This window comes from Megascapheus bottae, chromosome 13 (assembly GCF_031878675.1).
Source record: "Megascapheus bottae isolate mThoBot1 chromosome 13, mThoBot2.hap1, whole genome shotgun sequence".
Lineage (NCBI taxonomy): Eukaryota > Metazoa > Chordata > Mammalia > Rodentia > Geomyidae > Megascapheus > Megascapheus bottae.
In genome coordinates, this window is record NC_143521.1 from 34389107 (window position 1) to 34403577 (window position 14471).

The 14471-nt window shown below is 34.2% G+C and overlaps 1 protein-coding gene across 4 annotated transcripts in view; it reads left to right on the forward strand.

Annotated features, from left to right (window-relative positions):
• Gabrg1 (gamma-aminobutyric acid type A receptor subunit gamma1) overlaps nucleotides 1-14471 on the forward strand; it is a 66744-nt gene that overhangs the window by 38627 nt on the left and 13646 nt on the right. For all 4 annotated transcript variants that reach the window (XM_090343647.1, XM_090343643.1, XM_090343646.1 and 1 more), the window contains 4 exons: nucleotides 3877-4097; nucleotides 6980-7062; nucleotides 8634-8771; nucleotides 8889-9041. In XM_090343647.1, the coding sequence (XP_090199773.1) occupies nucleotides 3877-4097; nucleotides 6980-7062; nucleotides 8634-8771; nucleotides 8889-9041 (595 nt within the window). The remainder of the gene's footprint in view (nucleotides 1-3876; nucleotides 4098-6979; nucleotides 7063-8633; nucleotides 8772-8888; nucleotides 9042-14471) is intronic.

The following is a 14471-nucleotide window of genomic DNA, read 5'->3' on the forward strand; positions in this document are numbered from 1 at the left end:
GTTTCCACGAGATTACACTAATAGCAATGAGTAAATTAAACTGGATTCTTTGATTACATATAAAATGGCACGTACTATAATAACTTTCCTATCTCAGTGAGATATTTATTAAGGATTAACAATTTTAAAAGACTTGAGAGAATTAGTCTCTGCAGGGCTTTGAGAAGAATGGATAATCAAGACACATGCTCTGCTCCATTCTCCTTTTGATCTTACATCAAGGGAGCAATTGTGTTCAGAAAACTATTCATTTTCTACACTATTTTTCGTTCGGCAAAATTTGACCGCTTACAAACCATAAGCTTCCCAAGAGTGATGTGGATATTTATAATGGGGTATTCTAAAGAAAATTCATGGCTGAGAGTAGAGGTCAGTGTTTAAGTGCTTACCTAGCATGTTCCAGGCTCTGGCTTTGATCCTTAGCACTGGGAGAAAGAAAAAGTCCCCACTGCTACTAAGTATTATCTGCAGAAACTTTTAAAATCCTAACCTTGGACAGATAGTTTTCAAATATGCTCTACTAGGAAGCCTGAAGCTTGGTATACCTTTCCATGTAGCATGAGATCCTCTCTAAACCATCCAATGTTCAATATTGACAGAGTAATGATGCTGGCTGGCAATTTATGCAGTTATAGCTATTTAATTCCATCCCCATATTAATTTTGCCAGAAAATATTTTGATTCTGCCAGAGAAAGCTCATGAAATGTTCTTCCAAGCATATGCTGTAGAATTAGTAAGGATAGCCTTCATTTGCATTCACTATGTTCATATCATTAGCACAGTTACGCTGTTAGACTCTGAACAGTTAAGCATTTGTATCAAGTGAGGAGACTATTCAGGTAAGTCATAATTGATCCCAAGTGACTCTAAAGGGACACAGGAGGGTGTAAGCACAGGGACTAATGGTGATGACAAAAGCTTTCCACAAGATTTGAGGTGGAGGGACATTACATCAATGATATCATACTTAGGCACCTCTCTGTTAATATTATTGAAATGACTACCTTTCACATAAATCTGTTTCCATATTGTGCAATGTTTTGTTTGCATTGTGTTTCAGCTCCAGGTATACACAGTAATTACATCAACAAGGTTATACTGTAGGACCAAAAAGCTTTACAAGGTTACAAAAGAGCTAACACACAAAGATTTGGTGCTGTCCTACTCTAAAATGTGAAAAACAGGCAATATTTGTATTCCCGTCTCAGTTTTTTTTTTTTTTGGTCAGTCCTGCCGCTTTCTCAAATCTAGAGCTCTACTACTTGAACCACAACACCACTTTTACTTTTAAAATACTTTTTGTTGGTCATGGAGGCTTGAACTAGGCCTGGGCATTGTCCCTGAGCTCTTCAGCTCAAGGCTACTGCCCTAACCCTGGGCTTGGCTGTTGTCCCTGAGCTCTTCAGCCCAAGGCTACCGCTACTGCCCTACCCCTTGAGCCAAACCCACTTCCCTTTTTCTAGGGGTTAAATGGAGATAAAAGTCTCAGGTCTTTTTTTGCCTGGGCTGGCTCTGAACCTTGATCCTCAGATCTTTGCCTCCAGAGTAGCTAGGATTACAGGCATCCAGCCACTGTGTCCAGCAATTGCTGGCTTTTTTCTTCGTATGTGGTACCGAGGAATCGAACCCGGGTCTTCCTGCATGCTGGGCAAGTACTCTACCACTAGGCCAAACTCCCTGCCCATCCTGTCTCAATTTTTTTGGTTGAGGCAACCAATATGCATAAAGATGGGCATTGATAGTAGTTTCATTCCCCAAGACTTCACTTCCACCCCTCTTCCTGCAGAAAACCAAAACTAATACAGTAGATGCTAAAAAGTTGCATAGTTAATTGACAAAACATTCTGTCATTACGCAAACTGTCATTGATGTTATGCATATGTAGTATAATCTAATTTAAAAATAAGTATTTCATGATAAATTACATACCCTTGTTTGAACTTTAAATAATTAAACTATGTGTGCTTTTCCAAATTGCAGCATTGCTTACTCAAAACAGATAAAGTTTTCTTCCAAATTTATTTGTATATATCAATCAGTAGATTCTATATGAATCACTGGCAAAGTAGGATTTGGCCCCACTCTCCTATTACTAAGTTGGATCCTACTGTGTTTACTTATTCATCTTCTTGGTATTGTTTTTCAGTTTTTCACTCAGTCAAGTTGCTAATTACATTTTGTATATTTTCTACATTTAAATTGGCCAATCTACTGCCATAGAATCCCATATATAACTTCACTTTAAAAAAAAAAAGCATAGACTAGTTATACGAGTAAGATGGCATTGTGAAATTACCCCACATATAAGTAATGCATCCCCCATCCACTTCCAATCCTCCATCGCATTCCCGTATCCCGTTTCACACTTCTTAGAACAATTTCAACAGATTTTATTTTTTTCATGGGTGTCAATATACTACTTGTCGTATATTCACTCACAGTGACCTTCTTTATTAGCACTCCTCTCACCCACCATTCTCAACAGACCCTGTTTTACTTGTCATTCATTGCTTTTTTAAAATGTGTTAGTTGTACCAAAGGTTTTCATTTTGGTGCTTCTGTAGTACATTGGTACATTGGAAGTTTCTGTTCATAATAACCATCTCCATTGTCAAATTTTTCCCTGCTCTCAACACATTGTCAACAGTGACGTCCATAATACTATCCTTATACATTGTTATACTTTATTTTGGATTAGAAGTCATATTTTTCAGCTTAGTCTTCCTTTCTTCTCTTCATTCCTGCATTATAGAAATCACCCTCAACACACATAAGGAGTTCCCTTTCTGCAGTACATTGGTAGCTTTCATTCTTGTTCATTACTATTTTTTAAAATAAATTTTACTGCTTATACTATTGAAGGTATTTGTCAGATGCAAAGGTGGATAAAGCCTAATGGTCTCCTCCATGGACTTCATTAAGAACCATGAGAATTTTGCTGCATAGTCGCTTAACTATCATCAAAATCTTAGTTCCGATCTGGGAGCCATTGCGTCTCTGTGGTGGCTGTGCAGGAGCCATATAAGCTGGTAGTGGCCCAGGTTTCATTGTAGCTGAGTCTAATCTGTGTGATGTGGACATTAGTGTTTATCTTATTATGCAATAATGACACTGAAAATGCACACTGTACTAGTATATATATGCACAGGATTGTAGGAAGCTTAGCAATATAATAAAATGTAAAACTCTAAACATAATAATGGGAAAGTAAAGGAAAAGCAAGATGTGTGAGAGGGGGTTGGGGGAGGGAAAGTGGGAGAAAAACATGGGAAGGGGTTACAATGTTCAAGAACTAATGTACCCACAACCTGATGATTGTAAATGCAACCCCCACCCCAACAATAAAATAAAAAATAAAATCATATTTTATTATAATTTGTATTATTCATAATTTATTATAATTACACAGTAAGACTGCAGGGAATTCACAACTTCTCAAACCAGTGAATACAAAAAAACCTTTTGGACAGAGGCACTGCAAAAGATTTTAGATAATTTTTAGATATTTGTATTTTGATTTATACATATTTGTTATTTTTGTGATATTGATATGATATAAATGTCACAAGATTATTATGACTAATATAAGATAAAACCCTTAATAACTATGTTGTATATCTTTAAAAATTTTTCAAAGCATTTTACATTGTAGAAGAGAATAGACACCCTAGACAGCTGAAATTATTGGAAATCTTGGATTTCACTTTATGTGACTCATAAATAAGGAAAAACAGAAAGTACGATAAAGACATTTCTTTTTTCACCAATAAGAGTGAAAGTACCATTTGCTTACAGGAAATTACAATATAGAAAGTCAAGCTTTTGAGAAAAAGATATAAAAGAGTGGCTTTACTAATATCTCACTTATTTTCCAGGAGTACACAATAGACATAATTTTTGCCCAAACATGGTTTGACAGTCGTTTAAAATTCAACAGCACAATGAAAGTGCTTATGCTTAACAGTAATATGGTTGGAAAAATTTGGATTCCTGACACATTCTTCAGAAACTCAAGAAAATCCGATGCACACTGGATCACGACTCCGAATCGTCTCCTGCGAATTTGGAATGATGGCCGAGTTCTCTATACTTTGAGGTGAAATTGCTTTAAAATTTGCTTTCTAATTTATTTTCTACACTCTTACTTGATTGGCTCTTAAATTTCCTTCGGCGTACTTAAAAATCAGGACCTCGGGATCTCTTTTTATTTGCTAAAATGAAATATAAAATATAAAAAGTTAAGTAGTTTGTCTGTAACCTTTTAAGGTCAAGTTTACTATTATAGTATGATTGCTGCAGAAGATTTAGAAGAAAAGCTGAAAAATTCTTTGATTTTTCCTCCGTGGAAGCTTACTAGACAGTAGAATGAATATAGTGTCTTTTCCCTTATGAAGAAAATCATTGTGGTTAATTCACAGCTCTCATTTCTAAACATAAGTGACCGGGTAAGTGATACTTGAATGTTTCCTGTAAGCAATATCAACTAAACAGTCATCAGTAAATAGTATGAAAACAGAAACAAGTGGAAAAATTGGACACTTTAATTCCTTCTATCTGCAGTGATCAGTACGTAGAAATGTAAAAGCTTTGTCATGTATTTTCAAGTAAATTTTTATGAATTTGAATTTTTGTATAAACAGTGTATTGAAGGGCTTCAGTAGCTATCACCTGCTATGGGGTCATAAAGTAATCCAACACTGGATCGAAATTACACGTGAATCTGAGGTACTCTAATGCTTCCATTTTGCTTGGTGTTCTTGAGTAGCTTTTCATTTAGGAATTTTAAATGTGTCTATAAAAGATCTTTGTGAGGGGCCAGGAGTTTGGCCTAGTGGTTAAAGTGCTTGCCTAGCATGCATGAAGACCCGGGTTCCATTCCTTGGTACCACATATATAGAAAAAAACGCCGGAAGTGGTGCTGAGGCTCAAGTGGTAGAGCTCTAGCCTTGAGAAAGTCCAAGGACAGTGCTCAGGCCCTGAGCTCAAGCCCAGGACTGGCAATAAAAAAAAAAAAAGAGATTATTGTTCTTAATGTACGAGGAACAGTTATTTCTTTTCTCTTTTCTCTTTCCCCTTATGGTTAACCTCATGTGACTAATGTATCTGACTTTGTTACCTAGTATATTATATATCCATTTATTTGTTTATTTGAAATAGGGAAGTGAAGGGGGAAAACAAGATGATTGGGAAGGGAGGGGGAGGGAAACAAGGAGAAAAACATGAGAAAGGTTGTTAACATTTGAGATGTAATGCACCCACTACCTGACAGATAGAACGGTAAACCCTCTATACATTACCCCGACGATAAAATACAAAAACCATTGTTTCCTATAAACCCATCCTGCTATAGAATTTCATAATTCTGGTTTTTGACAGAGCAGTAATATATCCTTAAGAATGTAGGAATAGGAGAAAGGAGTGTGACCTAGTGGCAGAGTGCCTGCCTAATGTGCATGAAGCCCTGGGTTCTACTCCTCAGTACCACATACACAGAAAAAGCCAGAAGTGGTGCTATGGCTCAAGTGGTAAAGCCCAAGGACAGTGCTCAGGCCCTGAGTTCAAGCCCCAGGACTGGAACAACAAAACAAAGAAAAAGAATGTAGGAATATATAAATACCCTTCCCACCATGGGCGTGCCAATATCTAGACTGTCTGTTGACTTACACTCTTTCAGTTCCATGTACAGAAGAGATATTACAGGATCATATCTCTTTTTGTTTTTTAAGGAATCTCCATTTTGGTTTTCATCATAGCTGCACTAAATGATATCCCCAGAAAGAGTGTATAAGAATTTCTTTTTCTTTGAGTGGGGGGAGGGAAATGGGGACCAAGACATGTGAAAGGGTATCAACGTATGGGAATTAATGCACCATCTATCTGGCAAATATCATGTAACCCTTCTATTAATTACAATAAAAAATATATGGAAAAAAACTAAAAAAAAAGAATTTCTTTTTCTCCTTTTCTTCACTAGCTTCTCTGCTGTCTGTTCTCTTTGTGATATCTGTTGTAATTTGAGAGGTGGACTCTCCAAAGGAGAGGCTGATTTTACCTTCCATTATGCTAAGGCTGTTGAACATTTCTTCACATATTTGCACCATTTGTTCTTCACTTGAAAACTTTTTGCCATTCATTCATTGGATTATTCTTTGGCTCTTTACTTTCAGAGTGATTTGTATATTCTAGATATTCATCTTTTATCTGATGAGTCATTGGCGAAGCTTTTCTCACATTCTATCAGTTCTTGTTTGATTCTGTAAGTTTCTTTGCTGTGCATAAACTTTTTCAGTGGAACCATTAGGGAATCTAGTCATAAAAGCAATGTCCATGTCTCTATCACCACATTTAAACATGTTCCAACCATGAATCTACCATATGTATGAACATGTATATTTGTGAAGAATGTGAATTTGTAAGTATAATCACAGATATAATACAACCATATATGCAGAGGTGATCTAGTTTTGAGATATACTTTCTAATATTCATACTCATTGATAACATTTATAATAAGGTTATCAATATATCAATTAATTGATCAATTACTATCAATCAATTAATTAATCAATATAATAACCCTGATACTTATTGTTATAGTTAGACTTACTATTGCTTTCCAACTCATCATACTCCATTATTGTATGTCAAAACCATATTTTAAAATCAAGTGACATGGAGGGACAAGAAGCAGACAAATGAAGGAGTGGTCCTCACTAGACATTATGGTGAAAATGAAATGTACAACCTTTAGGTAGAGATGGGAGGGAAAAACTGGAAGAGAGCAATGAAAGGGATGACACTGTGTAAAAAGAAATGCAGTCTTTCCCTGACTTGTATAACTGTAAACTCTGAACATCATCTTTATAATAACAATAAAGAGTAAAGTAAATAAAGTAAAAATAAAAAGAATTAAGGGATAGATTTTGAATGAATTCCATTTTACTAATTAATTTATTAATTATTTTTCTACATAAATAGACTGACAATAAATGCTGAATGCTACCTCCAACTTCACAATTTCCCTATGGATGAACATTCCTGTCCTCTGGAATTTTCTAGCTGTAAGTGTTCAAATACTGGTTAATTTTTTATAGAACATTAGCTTTATCTATCTTTTTCTTTAAAAATAAAATGTCAAATGTGGGGAAACATAATTTTCAGAAGAGTGGATTTTATTTAACTCTCTTTGATAATTATGAATAATATTTTTGTTTTATTCAAATAAAAAAGAGGCAATAAATGTTTAATGAATACATGTACTTTAGAACTTTTAGTTAGGATAATGTTAGCTGCTTATTTTAAATAATTAAGAGTCCTGAAGTTAGGCTTGTATTCAAGTGTTTTCACACAGTCAGTAATAAAGTCTTCATTGAAATATATTCATTTTTTGAGACAACATTTGACTTTATTGTATGGGGCTTTAAAATATGTTTCAAAAATTAGTTTATGTGAAGAGTGTTTGGTACATTTAGAAAAGCTAAAGTAGAACTGAGCTTATTCAGTTGAAAAAAATAATCAGAAGCAGATAAATAATTAAAACCGATTTGAATATAAAGATGATATTTTTCTCAAAAGTAGTTATATTGTTGCAGTATTAATTTTTAGTCATATATACTAATGTATTTATGTTCTCATATGTTTTTATTAATCATATCTCCATCGCAATTAAGCAAACCTTATGAGAAATGTAAAATGACTACAAAAATACTATTGCCTGTATCATCCAAATGTTGACTGCTATTATCCCTTCCTTCAAAATTGACTTTTTTTCAAATTTCACATTCTGGAATTTATCCTCAGTAAATATCATATAACCAGCCATAAGTATTGTCACACCTCTCCATTTACTTAATTCCAAACTATCTCTTGTCATGTTGATTGAAGATTTTCTTGGATTATATTAATACATGTTGTCTCATCACAACATACTCTTATATTAATGATCTCATATCTCACTTCATTGATTTCCAAGTGCTAACTTCAATACATAAATCAGCCACATCAAAACAAGGTGTTGATGAACGGGAATATTCAGGAAGTAGTTGACATATAAATATGCAATGATGTACAAGTCATTGCACTCTCCTCTAGGTGCCTTTCTTAAATCTTGCCAGAATGTTGCTTCAGCTGTGATGGACTACCATCCTGGAATATACCTTTGCTATCAAATGAGTAAAAATCTTAGCAATGTATAGTTTATAAGGAATGTTCTACAGGTTCAGTAGAATACGAAGATATTTTAATTTCATGATAGATATATTTGGAAGAGTGTACTACAGTTCCAATTACAGAGTCAGGGTCCTGGGACCATGTGAGGCTGAGCATACAACAATTATTTGTGCCCATATACCTTTGTATTAGAAATACAAGCATTCCTAACACCCTCACCTGAACATTAAATATCTGATGAAGACTTTCTCTACCATCAAAACATCAAGAGGTGGAGAAGAAAAGTAACCTCTGAAATTATTGTTACATGATTGTTCTTTAAACTGTATATATCCATATTTCAGTCAATATTTTCCATATTTGGAATCTTATAAAAAATAAGTGTGAGCAGAATTCCCAAAGGCTAGATAAATGGTAACTGTTTGGGGTCTTGTTAATCTATATGTCTTTATTATTCTTTCAGATGGATATCCAAAAAATGAAATTGAATATAAATGGAAAAAGCCATCTGTAGAAGTCGCTGATCCAAAATACTGGAGATTATATCAGTTTGCATTTGTTGGGCTCCGGAACTCCACTGAAATCTCTCACACAATCTCTGGTAAGGAATAAACACAACTCAATGAATGATTCTAGCACTAAATCTCACTGGAATACATAGATTGAATACGTGTCTCATATATTATCTAGCCCTGATAAAATATGTGTTTTCTTCCAGGTGATTATATTATCATGACAATTTTCTTTGACCTGAGCAGACGAATGGGATATTTTACTATTCAGACTTACATTCCCTGCATCCTAACCGTTGTTCTTTCTTGGGTGTCTTTTTGGATCAATAAAGATGCTGTGCCTGCAAGGACATCACTGGGTATGATATAAAAAATTATGAATTGTATCACAGGTTTTAATAAACATTTCAATTTAACAAAAATTTATCAATACATATGTTAAAAATATTTCTATATTACAATCATAAAAAAGATAGATAGGAACTATTGCAACACTAGGACAAAAGGAATAAATAGACATCAAGTAGAAGCCAGGTTTGATGGTGGCTCATATCTGTAATTTCAGCACTTAGGATTTAAAGAAAGCAGATGAAAAATACCCTAGGCTGTGTAATGATTCTGGGTCTTAAAAATACATATAGAAGCCAGGAGTTTGGCCTAGTGGTAGAGTGCTTCCCTAGCATGCATGAAGACCTGGGTTCGATTCCTTGGTACTACATACATAGAAAAAAGCCGAACGTGGTGCTGAGGCTCAAGTGGTAGAGCTCTAGCCTTGAGAAGGTCCAGGGACAGGGCTCATGCCCTGAGTTCAAACCCAGAACTGGCAAAAAAAATACATCTAGAAATTAATATCAGAAAATCTCAGAAAAAATTATTTTTCCTCTTTATTCATATCAGAAGAAGTAAAGATATGTGGATTTATACATGAAAAGCATACATGACATTTAAATCTCATTTTGGCCCATGTTTTAAAACTACTTTTCATAAATTTTTCTTTAATGATTGAACAGAATTTGGAATAATAAGAGATTCTTTCCCACTACATATTTGGTTGAACTTGAAATCTCCTATTTTCAAATGAGTTCTTACCTACTCCAAAGAGCTGCTAGCTAAAAATAGCTTCCTTGATTCTGTAAAATATAAAAATGTATAATCAGTGAATATTTATGAGTGTCTTAAACAATAACTTTGATTAGAAGAATGAGCTAGACTTGATAAAACAGATTTTTTTCTCTCCCTTTTAGAAGTAATCACATTTTAAAAGTGGTTAGTTACTATACATTCATTTCAAAGAATGTGAACAACTGTTAATCAAGTGATTGGTGGTCCAGATTGGTGTTGTCATGGATCACATGACTGATTATTGTAGTTTAGAAAGCACTGAAAAAATTGAGAAAATTTCAATTTTCAAAGATACAGAGGTTTCTTCATGGTTATTGTGTCTGCTGTAATTAAAAGGAAATTACATAAAGGTGATTGGAGCAGAATTTAAAACCTTTAGGCTTACCCTTGGAAAGACTTTCCCTGTGAATCTAAGCTTAGCCTTTGCTGTAGCTGGCTATGCTTCATCCCTTTCAAATTGTTTAAGATTTTAAAATATATGAATGTTGCAATTTTTGGTATGCTATATAAGTTATCACATGAATATAGTTATTTATTTGGGGAGGCCAATGCCTTATCCATTAGGTGACCGGGGCTAGTTGTTTATTTTGATTCCTACATTTTTCCAAAGAGTATTGAATGGTTTACTTCTACTATTGGTTTGCATGAAGTCATATGCCATGCTGCAGAGAGGCAATTATGGAATTGTGCTTTTGTGAGAGTTTTTTTTTTCAACGCTAGCCTGTTAATCATAAAGATAAGTTGAGCCATGTCTGTCTCTTTAGGAATAACTCTTAACATGGTGGATCTTGTAAGTTTGAAAATCAACACTTTTGTAACTTTGTATGCATAGTTTTCAACATCTCATTAAAGTATTCTTTTCTGAGCTTATTTAATTTACATTTAAAATAAACTTTGAGGAAATTCTGCAAAAAGGCAGTGTTTTTGGTTCTGTAGGGATAGAAGTTGTTAAAACGTTTGTGTTTATAATGCCTGTTAGTGGAGGAAATGATGCAAACATTTGAAAATCATTTAAACTTCTGGGAGTGGAAAAAGTCTATGAAAAGAAAAAAAATAGCTAGAGGAAAAGAAGGAGTTTGGGTGAATATGATTGCATGGTCACAAGTTAGATATATTTCTTTGAGGGGATGGAATTTAAACATTGCCTAATGAAATGCTGAACAACCTGGATATTTTCAAGAAGGGTAAGTTAGGCAGGGAGACTCTTACAGATCCAAAGGATGATGCTTCTTTCATGTTATGTTTGATGTTCAGGAAACATAACTGGGGAGAAGTAACAATTATATGTTCAGTTGGTTTTTTGTTTGTTTTATTAAAGAATTTATTAACATTGATTTTTACATATTTCAAATGACATATTTAACAAACAGGTATTCAAGAAGGAAATCTATATACAATCACTGGCACTTAGATTTTAGAACATAATCAAAATTAGGCTGAGGGTTTGTATGTCATAGATACATATTAATCTATGTAATAAAACATTATGTCTGTAGAGTCATAGGTTTTTATGTCTGTGTAGTTGTGTTTATATTTCCAATACCCTGTCCATAGCATTGGATATGCAAATATTGAGTCCTCGCTCTTGTACTGTTTGAATCTAATAGCCACATATTAAGGATACCATGCACCTTTTGTTACTTTGGTCTAGACTTGTCTCACTCAACATGATTCGCTCTCGATTCATCCACATCCCTGCAGTTGTTTTAACATCACAAAAGATTTCTTATTATTGTAGACTTAGAAGTGTTTCATACAAAATTCACCACATTCTCCTGTATTAAATATCAAAGCTGAAGTACACTGTCATTTCTCTTGCTTGATAGCATAGTCTAATAAAGTAAAATTTAATGTGATAATTGATATAAAATCAACACATTGACTTCGAACATGTGTAAAAATAGAACATAATTTTATAAAATTCAGGAATGGTTTTAGAAACCTACCTTTGTTAAATTATCAAAATTTTGTAACCTAATAATCTTATTTCTGAAGGAGCATACAAGTTTAGAGAACTGAGATACTGGCAGTCCCTGTAACTATATAACATTTATTGATATAAACTTTTGAAGTGTTGTTTGGGCTTTAAAATACATGAACAAAGAAACATTAAAATGCATGAAGGAAATACCTTGAGGAAAAATGGCTTAGACAAATCTGTAATCTTTATTGAATATAAATACCAATTTCTCCTTCATTGTTCACACAAAGTTGAATTAAAACAGAAAAACTGAATGGAATTATCAACCACCTGAATTGATGAATATTTACAGAACATTGTAGAATGCTATGTGTAACTTATGAGCACAGGAAATTTTCAAGTGCACATAAAATGTTCACTGAGATTGCAATAAAATCCAATAGGCTAAAACTCTTATGAGTATGTTTTCCAACAAAAATGAAAGTAGTGAAGACATAGTAAAAAGACTATCACAAATATGGACCTTGCATAATTAGAATTTTTTTCAAACATCTTTTAGATAACCCTCATATCAAATGAGAAGTAAAGAGAAATTGGAAAATACAATAAGCTAAATTTTGATAGGAATTTAAAATATAAATTTCTTTGTGGATGGATTCTATATCTTGACTATGATAATCTATACTACAATGAGCATGACTGTGCTGGTAACTTTAGTGTGGCTGTTTGTGGTCTATTGCATGACTGCTCAGGAATGGAATTGCTGAATCATAGGGAATGTTTAATCTTCCAAGGAACCTCCTTACTGCTTTCCAAAGTGGTTGAAGTTTACGTTCTCACCAACAGTAGTAGCCCTCCCTTTTACCACATCCATACCAGAATTTGTTATTGTTAGTTTTCTTGATAAAACTATTCTAACTGGGGTGACACATGATAAATTATACATGTGTCTAGGTATTCACATGCATGAGACCAAAGAAAGATGTTCTTGGGAGAAAATCACCAAGGCACAATAGCTATGTGCATCTGATCATATAAAGGAATATTTATCAAAGTGAACTCGAAGAAATGGAAACAAGTGCTTTCTCTGTTACTGTTTTTGTTTTCTTTTCCTTTTGTCTCCCTTATCTGTCTTTGGGAGATTGAGGGCTAGCATAGAAATGGAGGAACAAAGGCTGAACAAATGGAGCAGTGGTACTCACTAGACATTATATTGAAAACGAACTACACAACTTGTTAGGAGAGGCAGGATGGAAAACCTGGGAGAGATGGAAGGAAGAGTAGCATTATTCAAAAATACCCGTACTTGGGCTGGGAGTTTGGCCTAGTGGTAGAGTGCTTGTCCAGCATGCTCGAATACCTGAATTTGATTCCTTGGCACCACATACATAGAAAAAAGCTGGAAGTGATGCTGTGGCTCAAGGGTAGAGATCTAGCCTTGAGAAAGTCCAAGGGCAGTGTTCAGGCCCTGAATTCAAGACTCACAACTGGAAAAAACAAAACAAAACAATACTCTTTATCTGACTTAGGTAACTATAACTCCATTGTATATCACCATTACAATGACAACAAAAATAAAAATATATAAATAAACAGACTACCAAATACATACATAAATAAATAAATATGTGTGGGGGCACTGTGAAGGTAATACTTTAAGAGTAAATTGTAGCTTTGCATTCACATAAATAAAAAAGCTAAAACTTTAAAATCTGCAATATCTATGCTTTGACATAAGCATAGAATTTTAGATATACTTACTATAGGTTCCTGGCAAAATATTTTGGTGCCATATGTATAGATGGTAGACACAGCAGAGTTGAAGACTTTTCTTCAGCTCTGAGAGAAAATATAGAGAGATTGAGCCTAAATTTAAATTTATGATTTCATATTCTTCATACCTGAGGTCTTCGTTGTTTGCTTCTTTCATTCCTGTCAATCAGTGAAGTAGAAGGCATGCAAGTGTGAGTTGGTAGGGAGATATGAGGGAAAACAGTGGCTCTAGACTGACCTTACTCTACCAAAGAGGCTGTTGCTAAGAGCTTTCTATTTCTTCTTTTCATCAATGATCTTGCCATTCTATTATTGTTGACCAAGTTAAGAAACACTTGCATTTTGTGAGGCACTTTTAAGAGGGTACTGTGAATTTCATCTACACACACACACACACACACACACGTATATATATGTATATATACATATACATATACATATACACACTATTTTTATTTTTTGCCAGTCCTGGGGCTGGAACTCAGGCCTGAACACTGTCCTTGGACTTTTACAAGGCTAGTGTTCTACCACTTGAGCCACAGCACCACTTTCAGCTTTTTCTGTGTATGTGGTACCATGGCGTGGAATCCAGGACTTCATGCAGTCTAGGTAGGCATTCTACTGCTAGGCCATGCTCCTGGTCCTTTTTATAGCCATATTTTTAAGCTAAAGAATGAGAATTATGGTGGTATATATTAAAAAAGATAAAGAAATGGTTCTATAATTTAGATGATCTGATATTAATAGTTATAAGAATCACAAGAAGGCAAACAAGTAAAGAGCAATATTTCCAAAAATCACAATCATTGGTGTGGCTCTGGGGTATTCCAGCTAAACAAGGTTATTATATTTCTTCTATCTTTTTTCCTCTTTTTTTTTGCCTTCTCACTCTCTTTTTGTTGTTATTTTTTTTATCCATACTGACTCAGGGCTTCATGATTACAAAGCATGTATTATATGACATCAGTCAAGT